General features: G+C 42.1%; 1 protein-coding gene across 1 annotated transcript; it reads right to left on the bottom strand.

The window, feature by feature from the left end:
- Nucleotides 1-15,070: 15,070 nt before the first annotated feature.
- LOC135506854 (neurotrophin receptor-interacting factor homolog) lies at nt 15,071-25,835 on the bottom strand. Its single transcript, XM_064926258.1, has 3 exons — nt 25,348-25,835; nt 24,825-24,955; nt 15,071-18,539 (listed from the first exon to the last, which is right to left on the bottom strand). Exons 1-3 carry the CDS (start codon nt 25,622-25,624, stop codon nt 17,256-17,258), a joined length of 1,692 nt encoding a protein of 563 aa, XP_064782330.1. The 5' UTR covers nt 25,625-25,835; the 3' UTR covers nt 15,071-17,255.
- Between the last annotated feature and the right edge of the window lie 1,331 nt (nt 25,836-27,166).

Genomic DNA, 27,166 nt, shown 5'->3' with positions numbered 1-27,166 from the left:
TTTGATATCTGTATTTGCAAAAATTTCTAAAAACATGTTTTCACTTTTTCATTATGGGGTGTTGTGTAGATGGTCGAGATCTATTATTTTATTTCAGGCTGTAACAAAATATGGAATAAGTTAATGGGTATGAATACTTTCTGAAGGAACTGTAGAATGCAAAAAAATATCTAAAAATAAAAAATAAATTTTTGCGATACATGCATTTGAAACATTGCATTAAAACATGAATTTGAATCTCCCAACCCTATATATATCACACAATGTCTGGATGCAATATTCTACACTGAAATCTGTAACTCTCGTAATACCAAATGAGTCTGGATATTTTTCGTGACGACAACTGACAGTTCATCTTTGTCTTTAATGCAAGGTTTGATACAACCGTCAGAAGCTATTGAGTGGAATGGTTGCTTTCTATGTTAGAGTGGAATGTTTTTTCTGCTGGTATATCCTGAGGTAGCTCCTCTCGGAGAACCTCTCCCCGCAGTGAGTACAGGCGAATGGCCTTTCTCCCGTGTGGACCTTCAGGTGCATCTTCAGCTGGCGTAAGAATCTCTTCTGACAACGGGGTCAGCTGTATTATTTCTCCCCTGTGTGGACCCTCTGGTGTCTCTTCAGGTGACCAGCCTGAGCAAAGGCCATGTGACACTGGGTACAGCTGAAGGGTTTCTCCCCAGTGTGGACCCTCTGGTGCCTCTTCAGGTCGCCAGCTTGAGCGAAGGCCATGGGACACTGGATACAGCTGAAGGGTTTCACCCCTGTGTGGACCCGCTGGTGAATCTCCACCTTCTGGGGGCAGCTGAAGCCTTTGTTACAGAACATGCAGAGGAAACGTTTCTCTTTACTTTTGGCTAATGTTGCTCCCCCACCCCGAGCCTTGTCTCCAGCTCTGCAATTTGAGTTCAATCCCTTATCGAAAAGGACGAGGCGGTGTGGATCAGTAGGCCCTATCAATCTGGACACTGGGTTGCAATCCCTGAACGTATGTAAAGGGGAGTGGGTAGCGACATTTGCACTTGTCTCTAAGCTTTCCCTGTAATATAAGACATCTCTGTCCTGTGTGAGTCCATCTCCAAGGTGACTATCTGCATTCCATGTAGGAGGAATGTCGCCCTCCACTTTCACAGTCACTTCATCTATCACTATAACCTCCCCTTTCTCATCTAGGCACCCTTCAGAGTATACACTACTACTGTACCGGTTCCAGTCCCCTCTAGACAGATTAGTCTGTCTCTCTAAATCCAAGGGCATGTTGCTAGGGTCCATCTCTGTAGCGTAAGAACAAGACGGACCATCACCTCCAGTGTCTAACGAGTCACCATCACCATGGGAATGAACAGTCCTCTGGCTCTGGTGAAATACAGGTAAATACTCTGAGTCAGGAGGACAGCCCAGTCTCCCCAGGCCCAGTCTCTCTGAGTCTGATCTGTGGTCAGATCCTCTGTGTAATTGTATTTGTGTTACAGTTAAAGTCTCGGTTTCTGTCTCTGACTTGAGGATGTCGCTCGGCATTCCACTGACCTCCATGATGCTGTGTCGGGTCCTGGGCTGCGTAGTGGTGGGGTTTTCTGTGGCTACAGGGGGCGCTCCAGCTACTCCATTCTGGATGTCTCTACTGTGCCATGCGTCCTGCTTTCCTTCAGACCTCTCCTGCTTGACCCCAGGACCTGCAGCCTCTGTAGACTGACACCAGAAGATTGGAGGTTAAAAACGGTACATGAGTTAAGTTGGATAACAATGTCATAAGGAAGTCTCACAAGCTCCCCTATGGCAGATAAATGAGAATGTACATGTAAGCAAGTGAATAGATGAGGGGAGCCTTTCTGGAATAAACTGGTCACATATGATGCGCTATAATTTAATGTAACACTATTACACTAACCTCTATCACAATAACGTTCTGGGTTGAGGTTCCACTCCCCTCATCAACAGTGAATGGTTGGTCATCTCTGCATGTATTGTGTCCCGCTGGCTTCACAAAGCTCTTGTGGCCTCCAGTGAGATATCTTTCACCTGAGAGAATGATTGGGGGAAAAGAAGAGGTTTATGTACTGTCAATGGTCAACAGTATATTTTACACTATTGACACGGTCGTCTAGAATTGGCAAGGATGTAAGGTATCCCTTATTGATATAATATTTATTGATCGGTGTATTATATTCCATGCATAACATTGTTTTCATTGAGTAAATAGAAAACGCAGTAAATCAAGAATCTGTTTAGAATATATTGTCTTTGCACAAGATAGCTTTACTAATCAGGGGAATTATTTCACACCATCCAACAACTGACCAAGACCCAATTCTGGATAATACATCTGAACACAGAGCGGGAATGGGGCGACAGTCACTGAGCTATTTATGAACTGCAACAGTCAATGAGCTATATATTAACAGCGACAGTCACTGAGCTATTTGAACCGCGACAGGCTGCTCAGCTTCGGCCTTCTGCAAATTGTACCTCTTGCCATTCTTTTGTGTCGGGCAAGGATCTTGACACTACTGGGACTAGCAACGGCGCGCTCCCGTGCCACCTTCAGTTCCAGTAGTTGTAGTTTCCTTTGCAATGACCTGTTTTCTTTCTGGCTTTGAGTCATTTCCAAACGAAACACTGCATAGTCGTCATCTACGAGTTTACAGATCTCTACCACAGCTGCGTTCGCTAGCACCTCCATGATGGATGCTATTTGTGTGTGAAAAACCATACTGTTAGCCATTGTTAGCTAGTGTAACGTTACTTAGCAACTAGTTAGCGTTACATAGATAGCATCCATCAACCAAGTCCTGTCTTCAACGCAAATTAAACACTAGATGGGGTACGTATGTGATGCTGTGCAGCTAAATTAGTGATATTTTTGGTTCCATGATGTTAATAAACGTAGTCATAACAACAATAAAACCTTGAACGTGTAAATTGTTCATGGTCACTGTTCACTTCCGTTTACTTCTTCTTCTCTGGTATAGTGCCAGTCGGTTTTAAATAGAACGTTGTGGGCACAGCCCGCCTATGGTGGAAACAACCTGTGGTTACCTTGGTTACCTAAATGTCTCAGAGCAAAAACTTGACATTTTTCACACGGAATTGTGTTGTCTGCTTGTTTTAGTCCATTACAAAACTACATTTAAGATAACTACACCATGTCTAAAGATTACATTGCCAGCTCCCAAGCATTCTCACTATTTAAAAAAAACGTATATTGTTCTTCACTCAAGCCCCTTTTCATGAAGGCGCTAACGTTAGCCACGGGAGTGCTAGCTAGTTATCAACCTTAACATTAAACTAGCCAAGACCAACAACACACTATAAAGCTACAAGTAATGTGTGGCGTTACAAACGGACTATCCAAAAACGAGTTAAATGTCTTACCCGTGATTACATTTTTTCCACACACATAGCTAAATGTAGCCCCCCCTTCTAATTTCCTTAATTTTGTCACTAGAGTCAAATACTTTCTGTGGCACACATCAGAGTCATATACTTTCAGAGTCATATACTTTCTATAGAACAAACTCCACATCAGGATAGGCAGCGGAAATTAATAATTGATGTATGTGTGTTATATTCAACATAGAGGAAGGAGTAAAATGTAGGCAAGCAATAAACATTTCAGAACAACTACTAGTCGAATAAAACATGGGAGAGATGACGAATTTTGGCAAAGAGATTTATTCATAGAAAAATACACTTGAAACGAATAGCCAAGCTGAACACTGCAGACATTACTAATGCCTCCCCCGCGAGTAAACCGCCATAAAAAAAATGTTTTTAAATGAAACGCAGCCTGACACGATCATTGATAGCTGCTTTGAAGGACACAAATAAAAAAATGCTTTCTGCTACTAAGATCCGTGAAATGTAGGCTAAACTGACAACGGAGTGAAGAGCAGAAATTTCAACGAGCAAGCAAGTCGCAGCAATGAATGATTGAGTGTGGGGTGGGGGGATTCTGTCATTGGGAGATTTTCGGCACAACACCGGCCCGCCCATTAGGCAGCCGCCAAGAGCGCCAGTTTAGAGCGGCAGCCGCATTTTCAGTGCTAAACTGACCAAGACGCAATTCCAACAACACCTCACATTATTCTGCCCCAAACCAGTGATAACTATTCTCAACCAGTGGCATGCGGCTTATTTAGGTGAGCGCTGATGCCGCCCCATGATAAGCAGTGCCCACTTTGCCAAAGGCAGGGGTGCAAAATATTATTTAGCTTGTCAATGCCCAGCACGCCTCTCCACCAACGCCCCATCAAATGAATTTAACATAAATGATGTAGCCTACGGTTGAAAGAGTAGTAGCCTATGTGGTTTTTCTGTAGCCTATACAATAGCATGGATATCAAATGTATTACAATGTCATGAGAAAGACACTTTTTAAATCATTAACCAGGAGAGTGCAGGAGCAAGTCAACTAAAATGGCACAGGGGCAGACAGCTTTGGAATGGCTAAGGCATCATGAAAAAGAAGTGGACAACCATTGGTGCTGAAAGTAATTAATTTCAACAGTTGTCTTCATTTTGATTCAATTTCACCAACTACAAGAAGGCTTTGTTGGTGCCCATTTCTTAGGTGGGCCTACCTGTATGAAAGATGCAATTATGATATCCATAGATTTGTCAGTATAGCCAAATACTCCTATACTCCTAAATAAATACCTCCGTGTTTATTATTATTTAACTAGCGAAGTCAGTTAAGAACAAATTCTTATTTACAATGACACCTATCAAAAGGCAAAAGGCCTCCAGCGGTGATGGGAATGGGATTAAAAATAAATATAGTACACAACACACATCACGACAAGAGAGACTCCACACACTACATAAAGAGAGACATAAGACAACAACATAGCATGGCAGCAACACATGAAAACAGCATGGTAGCAACAGAACATGGCAGCAGCACAACATGATAGCAGCACAAAACATGGTACAAACATTAATGGGCACAGACAACAGCACAAAGGGCAAGAAGTTAGAGACAACAATACACACAAAGCAGCCACAACTGTCAGTAAGAGTGTCCATGATTGAGTCTTTGAATGATGGAGATGGAGATAAAATGGTCCAGGTTGAGTGTTTGTTGCAGCTCATTCCAGTTGCTAGCTGCAGCGAACTGAAAAGAGAAGCGACCCAGGGATGTGTGTGCTTTGGGGACCTTTAATAGAATGTGACTGGCAGAACGGGTGTTGTATGTGGAGGATGAGGGCTGCTGTAGGTATCTCAGATAGGGGGGAGTGAGGCCTAAGAGGGTTTTATAAAAAAGCATCAACCAGTAGGTCTTGCAATGGGTATACAGAGATGAACAGTGATGTGTCCATTAAGGAGCATTTGTGGCAAATCTGATGGCAAAATGGTAAAGAACAATCTAGCCGTTCAAGCACCCTTACTGTACCTGCCAATCTATAAATTACGTCTCAGACGTCTAGCATGGATAGATATGGTCATCTGAATCAGGGTTAGTTTGGCAGCTGGGGTGAAAGAGGAGCAATTACAATAGAGGAAACTAAGTCTAGATTTAACCATAGCCTGCAGCTTTGATATATGCTGAGAGAAGGACAGTGTACCATCAGTGTACTTGTATGACGTGACTACTTCAAGCTCTAAACCCTCAGAGGTAGTAATCACACCGGTGGGGAGAGGGGCATTGTTCTTACCAAACCACATGACCTTTGTTTTGGAGGTGTTCAGAACAAGGTTAAGGGTAGAGAGTATAAGACTATCATCTGCATATAAACGGATGAGAGAGCTTCCTACTGCTTGAGCAATGTTGTTAATGTAAATTGAGAAGGGCGTGGCACCTAGGATCGAGCCTTAGGGTACTCCCTTGGTGACAGGCAGTGGCTGAGACAGCAGATGTTATGACTTTATACACTCTTTGAGAGAGGTAGTGTTGTGGAATATTGACTCAGAAATATACCACTTTTCCTAGAACCTGTGAATTCAAAATAGACTTTAATTTCAATTAAACAAAGCCGAGCCCTTCCATGGAAAGACTCCATTACATATGTAACCATACCGAGCCCCTCCATGAAAATACTAAATTCTCATATTATAGAGTCCTGCCTTTATAGGATTCTGTCTTTGCATAACGTATAGAGCCCGCTCCCTCTATATGAAAATAGCTTTCCTTGATCTTTCTTCATTATTATCTTCTCAGTTCTTGCTTGTTAACTCCCACATCTGAATATATGTTCCATTCCTTATATAGCCTTTGTCTTAGCACTTCAAACCGGACAGTCTAAATATTGCCTAAGTTCTGCCTGCTAATATTGGAGTCCTGCACTAGATGACATAATTTCTACATGCCAATGTAATTATTGGCTTGATGTTCTCTCAGCATAGCAACTGCACCAAGTTACATAGTTTGTAATTGACAAAAATAAGCAGACACAAGAAGAAAATTGCATTTGAAAAAGGGTCATGTTTTTTTGAAATTATTAAATTGATTTAGTTTCGCACTCATCATCTACACACAATATCCCATAATGACTGTATCTTATTTACATAAGTATTCACACCTCTTTGCTATGACATTCCAGAGACCGAGTCGGTAGACAAGATTTTGTAGTAGATTTCAATGTAATTGTCTGCATCATTTCCAATCCCCCATATATTTGTGTGTGTGTATATTATATATTAGTACCCATCAAAAGTTTGGACACGCCTACACATTCTAGTGTTTTTCTATATTTGTTTTGCTATTTTCTACATTGTAGAATAATAGTGAAGACAAAAACTATTAAATAACACATATGGAATCCTGTAGTAACCAAAAAGGTGTTACACAAATCAAAATATATTTTATATTTGAGATTCTTCAATGTAGCCAACCTTTGCCTTGATGACAGCTTTGCTTTGCATTAAAAATAATAATAAAAGACAAATAAAAACCTAGAACGCTAGCTAGCTAGCTAGTAACAGGCAACACATTGCTTTGCAAGCATCATTTAACATTGACTAGCTTTGGCAATTAAATTATATCTAACACATATGACATATAAACTCAGAACTTTAATATCCACAACAATTCTTACCTTTGTCAGTCACAGTGCACATTGTGGTAGCAAGGTAAAGTAGGAGCTGGCTCGCCAGGTGAAAAATATTTTAAATCAATGTTATGAATATAAAATCAAATGAAATGCCATTATCCATGAGGAAAATTATTGGAGTCAGCCATATGGATATCATCTGAAGAAAATTCAAAATTGCAATGGCTCTGTCAGTTGAAGGCTTGACAGTGTTTCTTTTCAAAATAAACATAACTAATTTTACCATGTTTCACAAGTGGCAGGTAGGCTATACATCAATAGCTGCATAATTTTCTTTCAACAACTCAATGATCTAACTTTTGCATGCAAACCCCACTTTGGGAACCTAATGCTAAGGTACCAGAGGTCAATAGACAACATTATCATCAGGATGAATGATCACATTTGTATGTTAACAAGAAATTTGTGTAGTGTGGTTGAAAAATTAGTTTTAACGACTCCAACCGAAGTGTATGTAAACTTCTGACTTCAACTGTACCTTAAATGAAATAAACATCCCTCTCTCTCTCCCCATTTATTTGGAGCTGCATATATATTTATGGCAATCCTCACTCCCTCAGGGATGCAAACTGGTGAGGGCCAAAAAAGGTGACAGTTTTTTTTTTGCACTGAAACATGCTAAAAAAAATCCCTGCAAGGGGGAAATGCAGGTTAACTAATTTAACAACAATGAATATGATTTTCATGATCAGTCTCTGTGTGTAAAATAAAAAGTGGTTAATGTGAACCTAACTCACAGCTAAAAAATGTAAAGAAAGCAATACAATGTTATGTGTTGCCTAGACTTTACTGCAAATGACACTAAAGTATTGAGAAAAACAATACACTAATATTGCAGTTAGCCATGACAGCCTTTATAATAGAATGCGTGTGACCACACAGATCTAAATTTGCATTTGTGAAAAAAATGCAGTAGAAATAGAATAAGTGATCTCTTTCAGGCAGAGTACACCTGGCATACCCCTTTTTATCCACTGTATTGAAAAAGTGAGAAAGAAGGAAAGTGTGTGGTGATCCTTTCAATTCTATAGTGGCTTCCAGCTTAAGCCAGGCCCAGCTCCAGCTCCAAGCAGCTACACTTGACCCCTGAATCCACTTGTTTATCAAGCAACGCCTCATTTTCACCTAATTCTCTCATTCTGAAAAATAACCACATACTGTAGAGGGAAAACATTAGTTCACAGATAGTACTCTATTTCGTAACTAGTTAATATTTCACACAGATTGATAGGGTCCAGTAAGCAACTAACACGTTATAGCTTGAGGAACGGTTGTATACCATTTAATACTATACACTATACACAATAGTTAGGTTACTAACGTTCTCATCTGATGTTGACACGTTAGCTAGCTAACGTTAGCTGTCTGACCTTATTAGCCAGCTAATTTTCACACCATGAACTAGATTATTTGATCAGTTAAATTGGATAATGTTGCTCGACATTTCGCTGGCTTGCTAACGGAGAATTCGATCCAGCTACTGTAGCAAGATACTTCACAATGCGAACAATACTTGTTCCACCACACTTCCTCACTCACCTCAAACTTTCCAAATTCCCTTTCTTTTTGGTTGCAAGTAAGTGAGTAGAAACTGGACCTGATCGGACAGCTCAGAGCCTCTGCTCTTTTCTGTCCATAAGAAACAATTGGATTGGTGGAAGAGGCAGAGCAGGCCAGGACCAAGGAAGGAGGGTGTGGTCAGTTTCGCCTTTTTTCTTTTCCCGACATGAGTTCGTGGTGTTTTGCTTTAAACATAGAAGTAAAAAATAAAAAGGTAAAAGTAACCCCCCCCCCACACATTTCGCCGAAAGGTGGCTAGTTTGCATCCAGTTTGCACCCTTGCTCCCTACAATTTCACCCAATCCTATATAGCTGTACCGCAAATCAGCAATATGTTCGCTCGCCCAGTGGTCTCAAACTTTTTGAACCACGACCCCCCACAAAAAATAAGTGCTTCTAAGCTCGCGACCCCGAGCACGCACATACAGTGGGGCAAGAAAGTATTTAGTCAGCCACCAATTGTGCAAGTTCTCCTACATAAAAAGATGAGAGAGACCTGTAATTTTCATCATAGGTACACTTCAACTATGACAGACAAAATGAGAAGAAAAAAAATCCAGAAAATCATATTGTAGGATTTTTAATGTATTTATTTGCAAATTATGGTGGAAAATAAGTATTTGGTCAGATATTTATAAAAACAGAGCACTTGTAGAAATGATTTTGGATGTGACACTGTACTTAGCATCTAGGAATCTGCCCTTCTGGGGGAAATCACTCAGTCTTGATGATGTGCATAATGGACATTACCTAGGCTTACTGGAACTGTTGTCAAATTATGACCTGCTATTACGTGAGCACTTACAGAAAGTCAGAGGCAAAAAGAAAAGAGCACGACTGACTCATTACCTCAGCCCTGAGAGCCAAAACAAGTTCATAGGAATATGTGGTCAAAGAGTTTTGAGAACAATACTTTATGAAAGAGAAGATGCAATCTATTACTCGGTTATATGTGATGCATCTCCAGACATTTCCCATACTGAGCAAAATGTATTATTGGTGAGATACAGTTGAAGTCGAAAGTTTACATAAACTTAGGTTAGAGTCATTAAAAGTAGTTTTTCAACTACTCCACAAATTTCTTGTTAACAAACTATAGTTTTGGCAAGTCAGTTAGGACATCTACTTTGGGCTTGACAAGTAATTATTCCAACAACTGTTTACAGACAGATTATTTAACTTATAATTCACTGTATCACAATTCCAGTGGGTTAGAAGTTTATATATACTCAGTTGACTATGCCTTTCAACAGCTTGCAAAATTCCAGAAAATGATTTCATGGCTTTAGAAGCTTCTGATAGACTAATTGACATCGTTTGAGTCAATTGGAGGTGTACCTGTGAATGTATTTCAAGGCCTACCTTCAAACTCAGTGCCTCTTTGCTTGACATCATGGGAAAATCAAAAGAAATCAGCCAAGACCTCAGAAAAAATGGTAAACTCCCCAAGTCTGGTTCATCCTTGGGAGCAATTTCCAAATGCCTGAAGGTACCACATTCATCTGTACAAACAATAGAATGCGAGTATAAACTGCGTCCGTCATACCGCTCAGGAAGGAGACGCGTTCTGTCTCCTAGAGATGAACATACTTTAGTGCGAAAAGTGCAAATCAATCCCAGAACAACAGCAAAGGACCTTGTGAAGATGCTGGAGGAAACAGGTACAAAGTATCTATATCCACAGTAAAACGAGTCCTATATCGACATAACCTGAAAGGCCGTTCAGCTATGAAGAAGCCACTGCTCCAAAACCACCATAAAAAAAAGACAGATTACGGTTTTCAACTACACATGGGGACAAAGATTGTACTTTTTAGGGAAATTACCTCTGGTCTGATGAAAAAATACAAAATACAAAAATAGAACTGTTTGGCCATAATGACCATTGTTATGTTTGGAGAGAAAAGGTGGAGGCTTGCAAGCCGAAGAACACCATCCCAACCGTGAAGCACAGGGGTGGCAGCATCATGTTGTGGTGATGCTTTGCTGCAGGGGGGACTGGTGCACTTCACAAAATAGATGGCATCATGAGGAAGAAAAATGATATATTGTGGATGTGGATATATTGAAGCAACATCTCAAGACATCAGTCAGGACGTTAAAGCCTGGTTGCAAATGGGTATTCCAACTGGACAATGACCCCAAGCATACTTCCAAAGTTGTGGTAAAATGGCTTAAGGACAACAAAGTCAAGGTATTGGAGTGGCCATCACAAAGCCTTTACCTCAATCCCATAGAACATTTGTGGACAGAACTGAAAAAGCATGTGCGAGCAAGGAGGCCTACAAACCTGACTCAGTTACACAAGCTCTGTCAGGAGGAATGGGCCAAAATTCAGCCAACTTATTGTGGGAAGCTTGTGGAAGGCTACCGAAAACGTTTGACCCAAGATAAACAATTTAAAGGCAATGCTACCAAATACAAATTGACTGTATGTAAACTTCTGACCCACTGGGAATGTGATGAAAGAAATGAAAGCTCAAATTAATCATTCTCTCTACTATTATTCTGGCATTTCACATTAAAATAAAGTGGTGATCCTAACTGACAATGCCTGTAACAGTTGCTGGAGGTGAACGTGCCTTCAGTAAGCTGAAACTTATAAAGAACTATCTAAGATCTACAATGTGCCAAGACAGGTTGAACAGCCTTGCCATCTTTTCAATTGAAAACCAGTTGGCTAGAAAAAAAAATCTTTAAAGACATTATGAATGAGTTTGCTCACAAGAAGGCTTGATGCTGGGCTCTTGGTGCAGTGTAACCTCCCTGTTTACAGGGAACAAACACAAGGGCAAATGCCTTAACCTGTTCGACCCAAGCCTGCCCGGGGATGGGCAAAATACTGTTTCAGAGTATGTTCTGCTATGGTTTATCTCCTGTTGAACTTACTCAGGAATGCCCACATAATGTCTTGACAATACAGTTGCCGTTTCATAGATGCATGTTCTCTGTAGGCACCACATTTATGCCTGCAGTCCAGGTAGTTCAGGATTTATTTTTATTTTGGGTATGTTATTTAGGCATATATTTAGGAATTATGCATAGGGCAGAAGAGGGTTAGCCTTGTTTATAAGAATTGGTAATAAATTCTTTAATCTGAAACATGGATCATTGGTCATTTTTTCATTCAAACGGACAATACCATATAAAAAAAGTCACCAATAGTGTAGTTATTTATAATAATGTATCCTAAAAATTTCATGACACAGACAGCTTTTGTTAACGTTAAGAACCAGAAATGTTTGCAATAGTGTTAATATTGTCAAAGGATGAAGGCGGAAACAAGAATCTGCATAATTGTAGTATGGAGCAGCAGAAGCTCATAATTAGTACATTTAATAACACATATTGTTCAGTATGTTATTTTAATCTGAAACATTCTGATCTCTATGTTAGGGGTCAGTAGTTTTTTTCTCCATGGGGCCCCAAAATTCTGGCAACGTCCCTGCTTACCCTACCTGTATGCAGCAGAGGTTGCAGGAGACTGATGGAAAGCATGGTCTGTCTGCACCGCGAGCTATCACTTTGGCGGGCTTCCTGCAGGAGTGCATGTTGACCACTGGGTAGCCCCTTTCTTCCTCGCAAATATCTTAATAAATTCACGAGAATGTTACATTTTCATCACACAATATTTAAGGCAGTGCGAAGTTACAGCTATCTTCAGACATATATCCAGTAGCCACCCAAACTAGGACTATCTGAACACCATGCGGCTTTACCCTATTGCTCTGACAAAGATGCGTCCGTAGTATGTTAATAGATTGCTAAACTGTATATATGCATAACTTTTATATGGATAATATAAACATAGGTCTGGCCTACTCTGTTTTTACCATGCAAAACCGGAGAAAATTAAACAAGTGCTCTCTTGAGACTAATCTGGATATGCTGCCCGCCTTTGAGCGCTAATGCTGATGACTGGTCATTGGACAACAATCAAGCCATGCAACATTTTGGTTCTGAAGCATTGATTAGCATTGAGGCTCTGCATCTGTCCTCATACTCGTAGACCTTAGTGCTGCTTTTGATACCATCGATCACCACATTATTTTGGAAACCCAAATTGGTCTACACGGACAAGTTCTGGCCTGGTTTAGATCTTATCTGTCGGAAAGATATCAGTTTGTCTCTGTGGATGGTTTGTCCTCTGACAAATCAACTGTAAATGTCGGTGTTCCCCAAGGTTCCGTTTTATGACCACTATTGTTTTCACTATATATTTTACCTCTTGGTGGTGTCATTCGGAAACATAATGTTAACATTCACTGCAATGCGGATGACACACAGCTGTACATTTCAATGAAACATGGTGAAGCCCCAAAATTGTAACGTTGCAAAAATCTGAAACTTTCTGTCCAAAAATGATGCAGAATAACTAATCCATGCTTTTGTCACTTACAGGTTAGACTACTGCAATGCTCTACTTTCCGGTTACCCGTATAAAGCACAAAATAAACTTCAGGTAGTGCTAAACATGGCTGCTAGAATCCTGACTAGATCCAAAAAATGTAATCATATTACTCCAGTGCTAGCCTCTCTACACTGGCTTCCTGTTAAGGCAAGGGCTGATTTGAAGGTTTTACTGCTAACCTACAAAGCATTACATGGGCTTGCTCCTACCTATCTCTCTGATTTGGTCCTGCCGGACATACCTACACGTACGCTATGGCCACAAGACGCAGGCCTCCTAACTGTCCCTATAATTTCTAAGCAAACAGCTAGAGGCAGGGCTTTCTCCTATAGAGCTCAATTTTTTATGGAATGGTCTGCACACCCATGTGAGAGACGCAGACTCGGGCTCAACCTTAGTCTTTATTGAAGACTCATCTCTTCAGTAAGTCCTATGATTGAGTGTAGTCTGGCCCAGGAGTGTGAAGGTAAACGGAAAGGCACTGGAGCAACGATCCACACTTGCTGTCTCTGCCTGGCCGGTTCCCCTCTCTTCACTGGGATTCTCTGTCTGTAACCCTATTACAGGGGCTGAGTCACTGGCTTACTGGTGCTCCTCCATGCCATCCCTAGGAGGGGTGCGTCACTTGAGTGGGTTGAGTCACTGACGTGATCTTCCTGTCTGGGTTGGCGCCCCCACTTGGGTTGTGCCGTGGCGAAGATCTTTGTGGGCTATAGTCAGCCTTGTCTCAGGATGGTAAGTTGGTGGTTGAAGCTTTCCCTCAAGTGGTGTGTGGGCCTGTCCAAGGGTATCGTCGGATGGGGCCACAGTGTCTCCCAACCCCCCCTGTCTCAGCCTCCATTATTTATGCTGCAGTAGTTTGTGTCGGTGGGCTAGGGTCAGTCTGTTATATCTGGAGTATTTCTCCTGTCTTATCCAGTGTCCTGTGTGAATGTAAGTATGCTCTCTCTAATTCTCTTTCTTTCTTTCTTTCTTTCTTTCTCTCTCACTCAGGAGACCTGAGCCCTAGGACCATGCCTCAGGACTACCTGGCCTAATGACTCCTTGCTGTCCCCAGTCCACCTGGCCGTGCTGCTGCTCCAGTTTCAACTCTTCTGCCTCCGGCTATGGAACCCTGACCTGTTTACCGGACGTGCTAAATGTCCCAGACCTGCTGTTTTCAACTCTCTAGAGACAGCAGGAGTGGTAGAGATGCTATGAAAAGCCAACTGACATTTACTCCTGAGGTGCTGACCTGTTGCACTCTCGACAACCACTGTGATTATTATTATTTGACCCTGCTGGTCATTTATGAACATTTGAACATCTTGGCCATGTTCTGTTATAATCTCCACCTGGCACAGCCAGAAGAGGAATGGCCACCCCTCATAGCCTAGTTCCTCTCTAGGTTTCTTCCTCGGTTCTGGCCTTTCTAGGGAGTTTTTCCTAGCCACCATGCCTCTTCACCTGCATTGCTTGCTGTTTGGGGTTTTAGGCTGGGTTTCTGTACAGCACTTTTATATATCAGCTGATGTAAGAAGGGCTTTATAAATACATTTAATTTGATTTGATTAGATTTCTTTGACAATAATTTGGTGGTCTACTGTATGTTAGAAACCAGAGATAATAGGCAAATGTATACATATAAAATACAAATGTTATGTATATGTTGCCAATTAAAATATTTATTAAGAATTTTCCTTCCCGTCTCTTTGTAGTGACTGGGTGTATTGATACACCATCAAAAGTGGAATTAATAACTTCCCCATGCTGAAAGGGATATTCAATGTCTGCTTTTTAAATGTTTTACCCATCTACCAATAGGTTCCCTTCTTTCAGAGGCCTTGGAAAACCTCCCTAATCTTTGTGGTTTAATCTGTGTTTGAAATTCACTGCCTGACTGAGGGACATTACAGATAACTGTATGTGTTGGGTATAGAGAGGTACTAATTCAAAAATCATGTTAAACACTATTATTGCATAGAGTGAGTCCATGCAACTTATGTGACTTGTTAAGCAAATGTTTACTCCTGAACTTATTTTGGCTTGCCATAACAAAGGGGTTGAATACTAATTGACTCAAGACTTTATTTTGTAAAAAATTTCTAAAAACAAAATTCCACTTTGACATCATGGGGTATTGTGTGTAGGCCAGTGACAAGAAAACTCCATTTAATCAATTTTAAATTCAGCCTTTAACACAACAAAATATTTTTAAAAAGTAAAAGAGGTCTGAATACTTACTGAAGGCGCTGTAAAGATGATGTTGTGGATAAAAATAAGTCAGCTATGATAAGTCAAAAGTCACCATCAGACAAACCTGACTGAACTATTTTGAAGTGAAGCGTAGGTGTTTGTCAGCGTGTACGTGTAGGTATATTTAGTAAGTCTATAATGGTTATAAAGCGCTGTTGGGTGTAAGTCCGAATGACCAAACATTACACATCAACAAGTCTTAAATACACTACACCAACATGCTTTGAACAAAAAATCTGAATTTTCTTATTAAAAGTGTCAAAACAATAGTTGAATGGAAGTAATGAAACAGGCATTTGTGAACATCATATAGCTTATAGTACAAACACAATATGCAACATACTTTAGGCTTACAGTGCCTTCGGAAAGTATTCAGACCCCTTGACCCCATAATGACAAAGCGAAAACAGGTATCTTGACATTTTTGCTAATTTATTAAAAATAAAAACTGAAATATCACATTTACATAAGTCTTCAGACCCTTTACTCAGTACTTTGTTGAAGCATATTTGGCAGCAATTACAGCCTAGAGTCTTCTTGGGTATGCCACTACAAGCATGGCACACCGTATTTGGGGATTTTCTCCCATTCTTCTCTGCATATCCTCTCAAGCTTTGTCAGGTTGGATGGGGAGTAGTTGCTGCACAGCTATTTTCAGGTCTCTACAGAGATGATCGAGTTCGGGTTCAAGTCCGGGCTCTGGCTGGGCCACTCAAGGACATTGAGACTTGTCCCTATGCCACTCCTGCGTTGTCTTGGCTGTGTGCTTAGGGTCGTTGACCTGTTGGAAGGTGAACCTTTGCCCCAGTCTGAGGTCCTGAGCACTCTGGAGTAGGTTTTCATCAAGGATCTCTCTGTACTTTGCTCCAGTCATCTTTGCCTCGATCCTGACTGGTCTCCCAGTTCCTGCCGCTGAAAAACACCCCCAAAGCATGCTGCCACCACCATGCTTCACTGTACGGATGGTGCCAGGTTTCCTCCAGACATGACACTTGGCATTCAGGCCAAAATAGTTCAATTTTGATTTCATCAGACCAGATAATCTTGCTTCCGGTCGGAGAGTCTTTAGGCGCCTTTTGGCAAACTCCAAGCGGGCTGTCATGTGCCTTTTACTGAAGAGTGGCTTCCGATGGCCATTCTACCATAAAGGCCTGATTGGTGGAGTGCTGCAGAGATGGTTGTCCTTCTGGAAGGTTCTCCCATCTCCACAAAGGAAGTCTATAGCTCTGTCAGTGACCATCGCGTTTTTGGTCATATCACAGACCAAGGCCCTTCTCCTCAGATTGGCCAGGCAGCCAGCACCAGGAAGAGTCTTGGTGGTTCTAAACTTCTTCATTTAAGAAGGATGGAGGCCACTGTGTTCTTGGAGACCTTCAATGCTGCAGAAATGTTTTGGTACCCTTCCCCAGATCTGCGCCTCGACATAATCCTGTCTTGGAGCTCTACAGACAAATCCTTCGACCTCATGGCTTGGTTTTTGCTCTGACATGCTCTGTCAACTGTGTGACCTTATACAGACAGGTGTGTGCCTTGCCAAATCATGTCTAATCAATTTACTTTACCATAGGTGGACTCCAATCAAGTTGTAGAACTTGATGATTAATTGAAACAGGATGCACCTGAGCTCAATTTCCCATAGCAAAGGGTCTGAATACTTATGTAAATAAGGTATTTCTGTTTTCGCATTATGGGGTATTGTGTGTAGATTGCTGAGGATTTTTTATTTATTTAATCCATTATAAAATAAGGCTGTAATGAAACAAAATGTGGAAAAAGTCAAGGGGTCTAAATACTTTCCAAAAGCAGTGTATATGCCTTATATATCACACAATATCTGGATGCAATATTCTACTCAGGAATATTCAACACTGAAATCTGTAACTCTCATATACCAGATGCACCTGTGGCTCTTTTCGGTTGACAACAATAAATTCATCTTTGTCTTTAATGCAGAGTTTGACATAAACTTCAGAAGCTATCGAGAAGAATAGTTACTTTCTACGTTATAGAGTGGAATGTTTTTTCTGCTGGTGTATTCTGAGGTAACTCCTCTCGGAGAAACTTTTCCCGCAGTGCGTACAGGCAAACGACCTCTCTCCCGTGTGGACCTTCAGGTGCATCTTCAAATGGTGCTGGTGGGAGAACCTTTTCTCACACTGGGGGCAGCTGTAGGGTTTCTCCCCTGTGTGGACCCTCTGGTGCCTTTTCAGGCTGGAAGAGTGGGAGAAACTAGCCCGGCACAGGTGGCAGCCAAATGGTTTCTCCCCTGTGTGGACCCTCTGGTGCCTCTTCAGGTCACCAGTCTGGGCAAAGCGCATATGACACTGGGTACAGCTGAAAGGTTTTTCCCCTGTGTGGACCCTCTGGTGGATCTCCACCTTCTGGAGGCAGCTGAAGCCTTTGTTACAGAACATGCAGAGGAACCGTTTCTCTTTACTATTTTCTGATGTGGCTTCCTCTCCCTGAGCCTGGACTCTAGCCCCGTCGTTTAAGTTCAATTTCTGATCAAAAAGAACACGGCTATGTGAATCGGAAGGCCCCATTGACGTGGACACTAGGTCGCGATCCCTGAATGCGTGTAAAGTGGAGTGGGTCGTGAGAAGTGAATTTGTCTCCAAGCTTTCCCTGTAATCTAAGAAATCTCTGCCCTGTGAGTGTCCGTCTCCGAGGTGACCATCTCCAATCCATGTGGGAGGAACGTCGCCCTCCACTTTCACAGTCAATTCATCTACGACCAGACCCTCCCCTTTCTTATCTAGGCCCCCTTCAGAGTATACACTACTACTGTACTGATTCCAGTGTCCTCTAGACAAATCAGTCTGTGTCTCTAAACCCAAGAGCATGTTGCCAGGGTCCATCTCTGTAGCGTAAGAACAAGACGGATCATCACTGCCATTGTCTAATGTGTCACGATCACCATCTCCACACGAATGATCCTTCCTCTGGCTCTGATGAAATACTGGTATGTACTCTGAGCCAGGAGCCGGAGGACAGCCCAGTGGCCCCAGCCTCTCTGGGTCTGACCTGTGGTCAGATCCTGTGTGTAAAAGGCTTTTTGTTACATTTAAAGTCTCTTTGTCTGTCTCTGACTTGAGGACGGCGTTCGGCATTCCACTGAACTCCGTGATACTGCGTCTGGTCCTGGGTTGGGGCATGGGGGTGTTGGATTGGTCCGCCGTGGCTCCAGTCTGGATGTCTCTGCTGTGCCGTGGGTCCTCTTCTCCTTCAGTCCTCTCCTGCTTGACCAGAGACGATCCTCCAGGACCTGCAGCCCCTCCATCTGCAGACTGACACAAGAAGAGAGGAGGTTATTACCGGTACATGAGTTGAATTGGATAATTATCTCAGGTGATGAGATAATGGGCATAATACCAACCCAGAGATGGTGCTAGTGGGGCACCTGTTTAGGATAGATAAACAGGTGCATTATGAGGGTCTGATTAGGATGTGGTGGTGAGCTGTAACATGTAACACCTGTAACATGTGAGTTGTTTTCAATTTTCCCGGTCACCTGCTCTGCCTGAAACTGCGAGGAATAACAGCCTAACATACGTTGCTAGCTATCCTGACAAAGACCAAAGCCGGCGGGAGTACCGTTGAGGACAGTGCCAGTGGTGTCTCTACAAAAAGAGACCAACAAGCAGTTGTTACAACAACAAGAAAATAGCTTCAAGTGTTTTGTCCAAATACTGGTGGATTCTACTTATAAAAGAATGGACGACCTGACCAGAGGTCCAGGACCTGAAGAACAGTTTGCAGTTCTCCCAGGATCAGCTCGACGAGTTGAAACAAACGGCAAGATGACAGGAATCTGTAAGTCATTGAGAGAGGACATCAGTTCTGTGTGTAAATCCATGATAACAATGACAGTCTGATTTATCTATTTCGAGAAATGCTTCTGGGGGAGGTGTTGCTGTATATATTCAGAGCCATATCCCTGTAATGCTTAGAGAAGATATTATGTCAAGTGTTATTGAAGTGTTGTGGTTGCAGGTTCACTTGGCACATCTAAAGCCCTTTCTTTTGGGGTGTTGCTATAGGCCACCAAGTGCTAACAGTCAGTGTCTAAATAATACATGTGAAATGCTTGATAGTGTATGTGATGTAAACAGAGAGGTCTACTTTCTTGGGGACCTGAATATTGACTGGTTTTCATCAAGCTGTCCATTCAAGAGGAAGCTTCTTACTGTAACCAGTGCCTGTAATCTGGTTCAGGATATTAATCAACCTACCCGGGTGTTTACAACCACTACAGGAACAAGATGTGGGGCAGGTAGCCTAGTGGTTAGAGCGTTAGAATAGTAACCGAAAGGTTGCAAGATCGAATTCCCGAGCTGACAAGGTAAAAATCTGTCGTTCTGCACCTGAACAAGGCAGTTAACCCACTGTTCCTAGGCCCTCATTGAAAATAAGAATCTGTTCTTAACTGACTTGCCGAGCTAAATAAAAGGTCAAATAAAAAAATCCACATGTATCAATAACATTTTTATTAATGCTGTAGAACTTTGTTCTAATTGGATGCAGTGATCCCATTGGATGCAGTGATCACAATATAGTGCCTATATCCAGGAAAGACAAAGTTCCAACAGCTGGTCATACAATAGATTTTGCTGTGACTCTTATGTGGATGATGTTAAAAATATTTGTTGGTCTGATGTGATTAATGAGGAGCTTCCAGATGCTGCACTTGATGAATTCATGAAACTGCTTCTTCCAATTATTGATAAACATGCACCTGTTAACTTCATAGGGCTCAAATCCCGATTTGACAACAGGCAGTGAATTGCAGGGCACCAAATTCAAACAGAAATCTCATAATTAAAATTCCTCAAACATACAAGTATTATACACCATTTTAAAGATAAACTTCTTGTTAATCCAACCACAGTGTTCAATTTCAAAAAGGCTTTACAGCGAAAGTACACCATGCGATTATGTTAGGTCAGCGCCTAGTCGCAAAAAACATACAGCCATTTTCCAGCCAAAGAGAGGAGTCACAAAAAGCAGAAATAGACCAAAAATGAATCACTAACCTTTGATGATCTTAATCTGATGGCACTCATAGGACTTCATGTTACACAATACATGTATGTTTTGTTCGATAAAGTCCATATATATATATATATATATACAAAAATCTGTTTACATTGGTGTGTTATGTTCAGTAATGTTTTGCCTCCAAAACATCCAGAGAATTTGCAGAGAGCCACATAATTTACAGAAATACTCATCATAAACTTTGATGAAAGATACAAGTGTTTTACATAGGATTAAAGATAAACTTCTCCTTAATGCAACTGCTGTGTCAGATTTCAAAAAAGCTTTACGGCGGATAATGAGATAATCGGCGATAATCTGCAATAATCTGAGTACAGAGCTCAGCCACCAAAACAAGCCATACAGATACAGTTGAAGTTGTGGAGTCAACAAAAGTCAGAAATAGCGTTATAAATATTCACTTACCTTTGATGATCTTCATCGGAATGCACGCCCAGGAATCCCAGTTCCACAATAAATGTTTGTTTTGTTCGATAAAGTTAATCTTTATGTCCAAATACCTCCTTTTTGTTCGCACGTTTAGTTCACTAATCCAAATGCACAAAGCGCGGGCACTAAGTCCAGATGAAAAGTCAAAAAAGATCCATTACAGTTCTGTGCAAATTCGGTGGAATTGTTTTTACAATTTTGCTCAAGTGTGCAGACAAAGTAAGCCTGTCAATCTGCTCAAACAGGATATATGCAGTGATCATAATGATGATGAAGAAGCTGTCATGATACACATAACAGATGTCAATTATGTTCAAAGACAAATGATTTACAAACTTAAAGTTTTCCCCACTAACAACTGTGATTATGATCCAAGCAGCATGATCAAATGCCAGCCAGACAGTGGCTCCAATGTTTATATACTCGGCTAAAGAGACTTTATGCAAGTAATGAAGGATGGAGATGAAAAGCCACAACCAAGCAAGGCTAAGGCTGTACGGTGGCTCGGTTATGACACCAGCAGGGGAGTGTGAACTACAAGACAATCATGATGGAGAAACATATGTGCTAAAGTTCCAAGTGGTGAAAACCTTGCAGCAGCAGCCTCTCCTTTCAGCAGAAACGTGTGAAAAGGTGCTACAGCTCAACCAACAACATGTCGTTAATCATGTCAGCACTAAAGCAAAACTAAAAGGTCCCATCAGACTTGAACACCTTCGCGGGCAAAACTGAAACAGTTTGAGGATGTTTTTGAAAGGGTGGGGGCTCTGCTAGGTGAGCTCCACCTGGTGGGGGATAAACCTGTTAGACCAGTTCAACAGCTTCCCAGCCGAATCCCCATTCCCACTGAAAGAAAAGATACTGAAGGCTGTTGATTCAATGGAGGAACAGGGTGTCATTACAAAGGTCACCAAACCCTAAAAGGGGATAATTAACATGGTTGTGATGGAAAAGCCTGGCAAAATAAGTCTGCCTCGATCCATGTACCCTGAGCATTACCGAATGCCTACCATTGAAGAGGTACGGCCAAGCCCGTCAATAGCAAAAATATTTTCGGTTATGGATGCAAAAAATGGGTACTGGCAGGTACATTTGGATGAAGAGAGTAGTTACCTCACCACATTTTGGACTCTCAATGGTAGATACCGGTGGACAAGGTTACCTTTAGGAGAGTGAAACCAGCTGCAGAGGAATATCAGCGAAGGCAAACGGATGCACTTCAGGGACTGACAGGAATAAGCGTCACAGCTGATGACATCCTGGCACACGGCTGTGGTGTCACAATGGAAGAAGCAGTGCAGGACCATGACCACAACCTGACTCAGCTCTTACAAAAGAAAGGGAGATGAATCTATAGCTGAATAAAGACCAACGTGAAGCTCAGGCTCACAAGTATTACATTCATAGGACATCTTTTGACAGCTGAAGGCCTGAAGACAGACTAAGGAGGCGGAGGCAGTACAGCAAATGCCGCCACCTACCGACGCAAAAGCAATGCAGCGACTGATTGGTTTTGAAAATGACTTAGCCAAATTCTTACCTCATCTGTCTGACACTTGTGAGCCATTGCGTCGGCTGACCAATAAAGATGTGCTGTGGGCATGGCGTCCTCAACATGATGCTGCATTAGCGCAAATCAAGAAATTGGTAAGCAACCAACCAATACTGAGGTACTATGACCTCTCTGAGGTAGTGACCCTACAATGTGTTGCAAGTGTCAAAGGCCTAGGGGCAGCGCTCCTGCAGAAGGGGCAGCCCATTACATTTGCTTCGAGGACATTGGCACTCACGAAGAAAGGATATGCTCAAATTGAAAAGGAGTGTCTAGCCATATTGTTCATTGTTCATGATGGGGACTTTATCACGTTGCACACTGATCCCAAGCCGTTTGAGGTCATCTTCAAAAAAACTCTTCTGTCTACAAAGGATGACGCTAAAGCTTCAGTGTTATCAACTTCAGGTAGTATACAAGAAAGGAGTAGAGCTTCACATTGCAGCTTTCTTGTATTGAGCAGCACTACCAACAGCTAGTCACAGGCAATAACGGACACATGAGACTGTACATGCACTACAGGCTTAGGTTGAAGACGTGAACCATGCTACTGATCACAACATCTCCCCGTAGACATGGGATGCTATCCAAAGCTCATTCAGCAGAGGACAAGACTTCTCGAACGCTTCAGTCTTCTATCCTAAGAGGCTGGCCGGACACAAGAAAGAGTACGCCCATCCTAGTAAGGGACTGCTGGACATACAGAGACAAACTCACAATGCAGGAAGAGGTCGTAGACAAAAGGCGACGGGGTGGTAGTGCCAGAAACTCTTTGCCCGATGATTCTCTCTCGTATCCAAGCAGGGCACTCAGGGATCGAAGCCAGTCTCAGGAAAGCCAGAGACTCAGTATTCTAAATTAAAACATTTTGTTTCTGTGTGCGGCATATGGAATGATAATCGACCTAAGCAGCAAAAGGAAACCCTGCAGCCACATGATATACCAGCATGTCCCTGGTCTAAAGTGGGAATGGATCTGTTCACAGTAAGAGTGTTCCTTTCCTGATTATAGTGGACTACTATTACCATTTCTGGGAGGTGGAGAAAGTGATTGACACAACAGCCGCTTGCATCATTGATTGTTATAAGCAGGAGTTTATCAGATAAGGTGTAGTTACGGATAATAAGCCCCAGTTCACGAGTCACGACTTTGCTTTGTTTGCAAAAGCCTGGGAGATCCATCATGTGTCCTCCTCATCCTACCACAGTCAGAGTAATGGTAAGGCTGAGTCAGCAGTGAAAATAGCAAAGACTCATCACAAAGGCTATACAGAAAGGCAGAGATGTGTGGCAAGCCATTTAGGCGTGGAGAAATACTCCCACAGAGGTCTTCGGCAGCAGTCCTGTACGTCGCTTAATGTCTAGACGCACTCGCTCTCTGTTGCCAACAGCTCCCAAGCGCCTCGCACCTAAGGTCATTAGGGATGTTCAGGCACACAAGCGTGCACGTCAGGACAAGCCAAAACATTACTATGACCAGCATTCAAAAAAATCTGCCTGTAATAAAACAAGGCCAAACTGTCAGAGTGCTCCTGTCACCTCAAGCCAGAGATGCCATATGGAGTCTTGGCACATGCATAGGGCTCATCAGCGCAAGGTCATATGAAGTGGAAGTAAAGGGCCGAAAGAATCGAAGGAACTGGAGGGGGATACGCCCAGTTCAGGAGAGCATAGGGCACAGGAGGGCCACATGGGAAGACTGAATATCCCCTGGATGGTGTGGGCAGGACACATAATGAGGAGATGGGGAATAACCCACCAGGGCAGTTATCTCTGCCGACCGTTCCTCCACAATTTCAGGAGGATGTGGAAGATGAAGAAGAGGCCCTGAGGCTCCCAGAAGTGCCCAATATGCTACCAGTGCGCCACACTAGGACAAGAAAATTAAAAAGGTGTTGATCAAGTAAATAGGTATTTTCACTGTGGTATTAAAATGGTATGAAGTGCTCAAGCTAATTCTATATGAAAAGGAATATGTTAAGATAATGGGCATTAATATCAACCCAGAGATGGCGCTAGTGGGGCACCTATCTAGGATAGATAAATCACATTTTATTGGTCACATGCACATGGTTAGCATATGTTATTGCGGATTGTGGCGAAATGCTTGTGCTTCTAGTTCCGACAGTGCAGTAATATCTAACAAACAAATACCAAATACACACAAATCTAAGTAAGGAATGGAATAAGAATATATAAATATGAATGAGCAATGTCACAGCGGCATAGGCTCAGATGGATAGTATAGAACACAGTACACACATATGAGATGAGTAATGCAAGATAGAATGTCGTGACCTGTAACATGTAATACCTGAATAAAGGATTATTCTTGCATCTTATCTCACTCGCCAGCGTGAGTTATTCACACACACATATTAACCGTAGGCAAGTCTCACAAGCTCCCCTATGGCAGATAAATGAGGATGTACATGTAAGCAAGTGAAAAGCTGAGGGGAGCCTTTCTGAAACAAACTGGCCACATTTGAGTTACAAAGCAACAGTAATTTTTGGTGTAACTCTATAACACTAACCTCTATCATGATAACATGCTGGTTTGAGGTTCCACTCCCCTCATCAACAGTGAATGGTTGGTCATCTCTCCATGTATTGTGTCCCGCTGGTTTAACAAAGCTCCTGTGGCCTCCAATGAGATGTCCTTCACCTGAGAGAGTGATTGGAGGAAAAAAGGGGTTAGGTTAGCAGTATATTGTACACTATTGAAGCTGTCTACAATTGGCAAGGATGTAAGGTAACACTAATTATAACTTATTGATATACTATTTATTGTTTGATGTATTATGTTCCATGCATCACATTGTTTTCAATGAGTAAATAATAGGAAAAGCAGTAAATCAATCATCTGGTTGCAATATGATATTGTGTCTTTGTGCAAGATAGCCAATGAATCAGGGAAAGTATTGCATTCTATCCAAACACTGACCAAGATCCAATTATGGGTAACACATTTGAACACACGTGCAGAAGGGAACGGGGCGACAGGCACTGAGCTATATATGAACGGCGACCTTCTCCGCAGCCTTCTGCAAAATGTACCTCTTGCCATTCCTCTGTATCGGTCGAGGATCTTGACACTTCTGGGACGACTGGCGAGGACGCGCTCTCGCATTGTCCTCTCTGCGCGCTCCCGTGACACCTTCATTTCCAGTAGTTTCCTCCGTAATACCCTGTTTTCTTTCCGGCTTTGAGTTATTTCCAAACGAAACACTGCATAGTCGTCGTCTACGACTTTACAGATCTCTGCCACGGCTGCATTCGCTAGCACCTCCATGATGGAGGCTATTTGAGTGTGAAAAACCATACAGTTAGCCATTGTTAGCAGCTAGCGTAACTGCTATATAACCTATATAATATCTACCAACCAAGTACTGTCTCTAACACGAATTAAATAACACATGGGGTATGTGATGCTCTGCAGTTAAATTAGCCACATTTTGAGTTCCATTGTGTTTATAAATGTCTAAATAACAAGAATGAAAAAACGCTAATGTGTAAATTGTTCTTGGTCATTGTTTACTTCCGTATACACTGAAGAGAAAGGGAGTTATTAGTTGGCGTCAAAGCTAGGGTGTCTTCTTCGTGCAGCTTTCCAGCAGACTAGACGCTGTGTTGCTTATTGCTGCCCTTTGCAGGTCGGAGTGCGGATAGAACCTTTTTGGCAAAAGAAAAAGGAATGGGAAAATCATAAAAGACACCGTTGGTTCAACATTGATAAGTTTTATCATAAAGTTATTGGTCCCCTCTCCATGTTAAACAGTTGGATTCATTATTAAGGGGGTAAGGTGAAATCACCCTAACTCATGATATTCTCTTACCTAATTTAAATAAACATCGGAAAAGGCTAGTTTGCAGAGGGACGTGGTTTATATAGCTAGATCGCTACTCTACTGGTGCCAAAATTTGACAGGGTGTCAGCAAATATAATTAAAAGTTTACACCATTCATCTACGGCAAAGATACTTCTATGTTTCCCTTTTTGGCTGTGCCTGGTGTTAACGAGTTACTGGCTAGCTAGGTCTTCAGCCAGCATGGAACAAAAGGGTCGTTCAAAACTCCAACGCAGTTGTCAGGTCAACACACCCGTCAGTCCTGCTGTGAACTGCATCACAAGAGACATGCCAAACGGTAGATTTATATATATTTTTAAATTAGCTTAGCTTGAGATGATTTTACTGCAACTGCATCCAAGTTGCTTGATATAGGCATTTCAAAGAGCTGCCAGTCAAGGCAAGCTCATGAATATAAGCTGCCCACACACCCAACCTGTCTTTTCTAACTTCCTGGTAGTTAGTCTTAAGAAAAAAAGTATGTTTCAGAATGACTGTTCAGGTCCTCTAAATTGCCCCACCATTTAACCCTGCACCTATACACTATCCCCCAAACCCACCACCCCATCCCACTACTTTGACCCTAAGAGATCCTACACTAGGCCATCAGCCTTTGAGGATGGTACCCCTTCTCTCAAAACTCCCTGTACATTTTCTGCACTAAAATCTCTCACATCCAAATATTTCTGCTGCTGCAACTACCACATCTATCTTCTGTGATTTCTGCTCCATCAGTGCAGTGCGGTTGATCACCATGGCTATAAAAGCAATAAATCCAACCTGACAAAATCTAATTTTCTCTGGATCTCTCTCTTCAGGCCTACTCACTAGGGGACTCCCAGTCGAATCACTCACCCTCTACTCTCTTCCCTGCCTCGGCATAGGAAACGTTCCTCCCTAATCGAACTCTGGCAATCTCAATTTGTCTCTGAGGGCACTTCGGATCCCCAGCTGCATGGGCACAGTTGACAAACAATGCTTTCTCTATCACAACTGTACACTCCCTTTGACTATTCCCTCCTACACAT

Source organism: Oncorhynchus masou, chromosome 20, assembly GCF_036934945.1.
Source record: "Oncorhynchus masou masou isolate Uvic2021 chromosome 20, UVic_Omas_1.1, whole genome shotgun sequence".
NCBI lineage: Eukaryota > Metazoa > Chordata > Actinopteri > Salmoniformes > Salmonidae > Oncorhynchus > Oncorhynchus masou.
The sequence above is the reverse complement of the archived record's forward strand: the minus strand, read 5'-3'. Positions and strand labels throughout refer to the sequence as shown.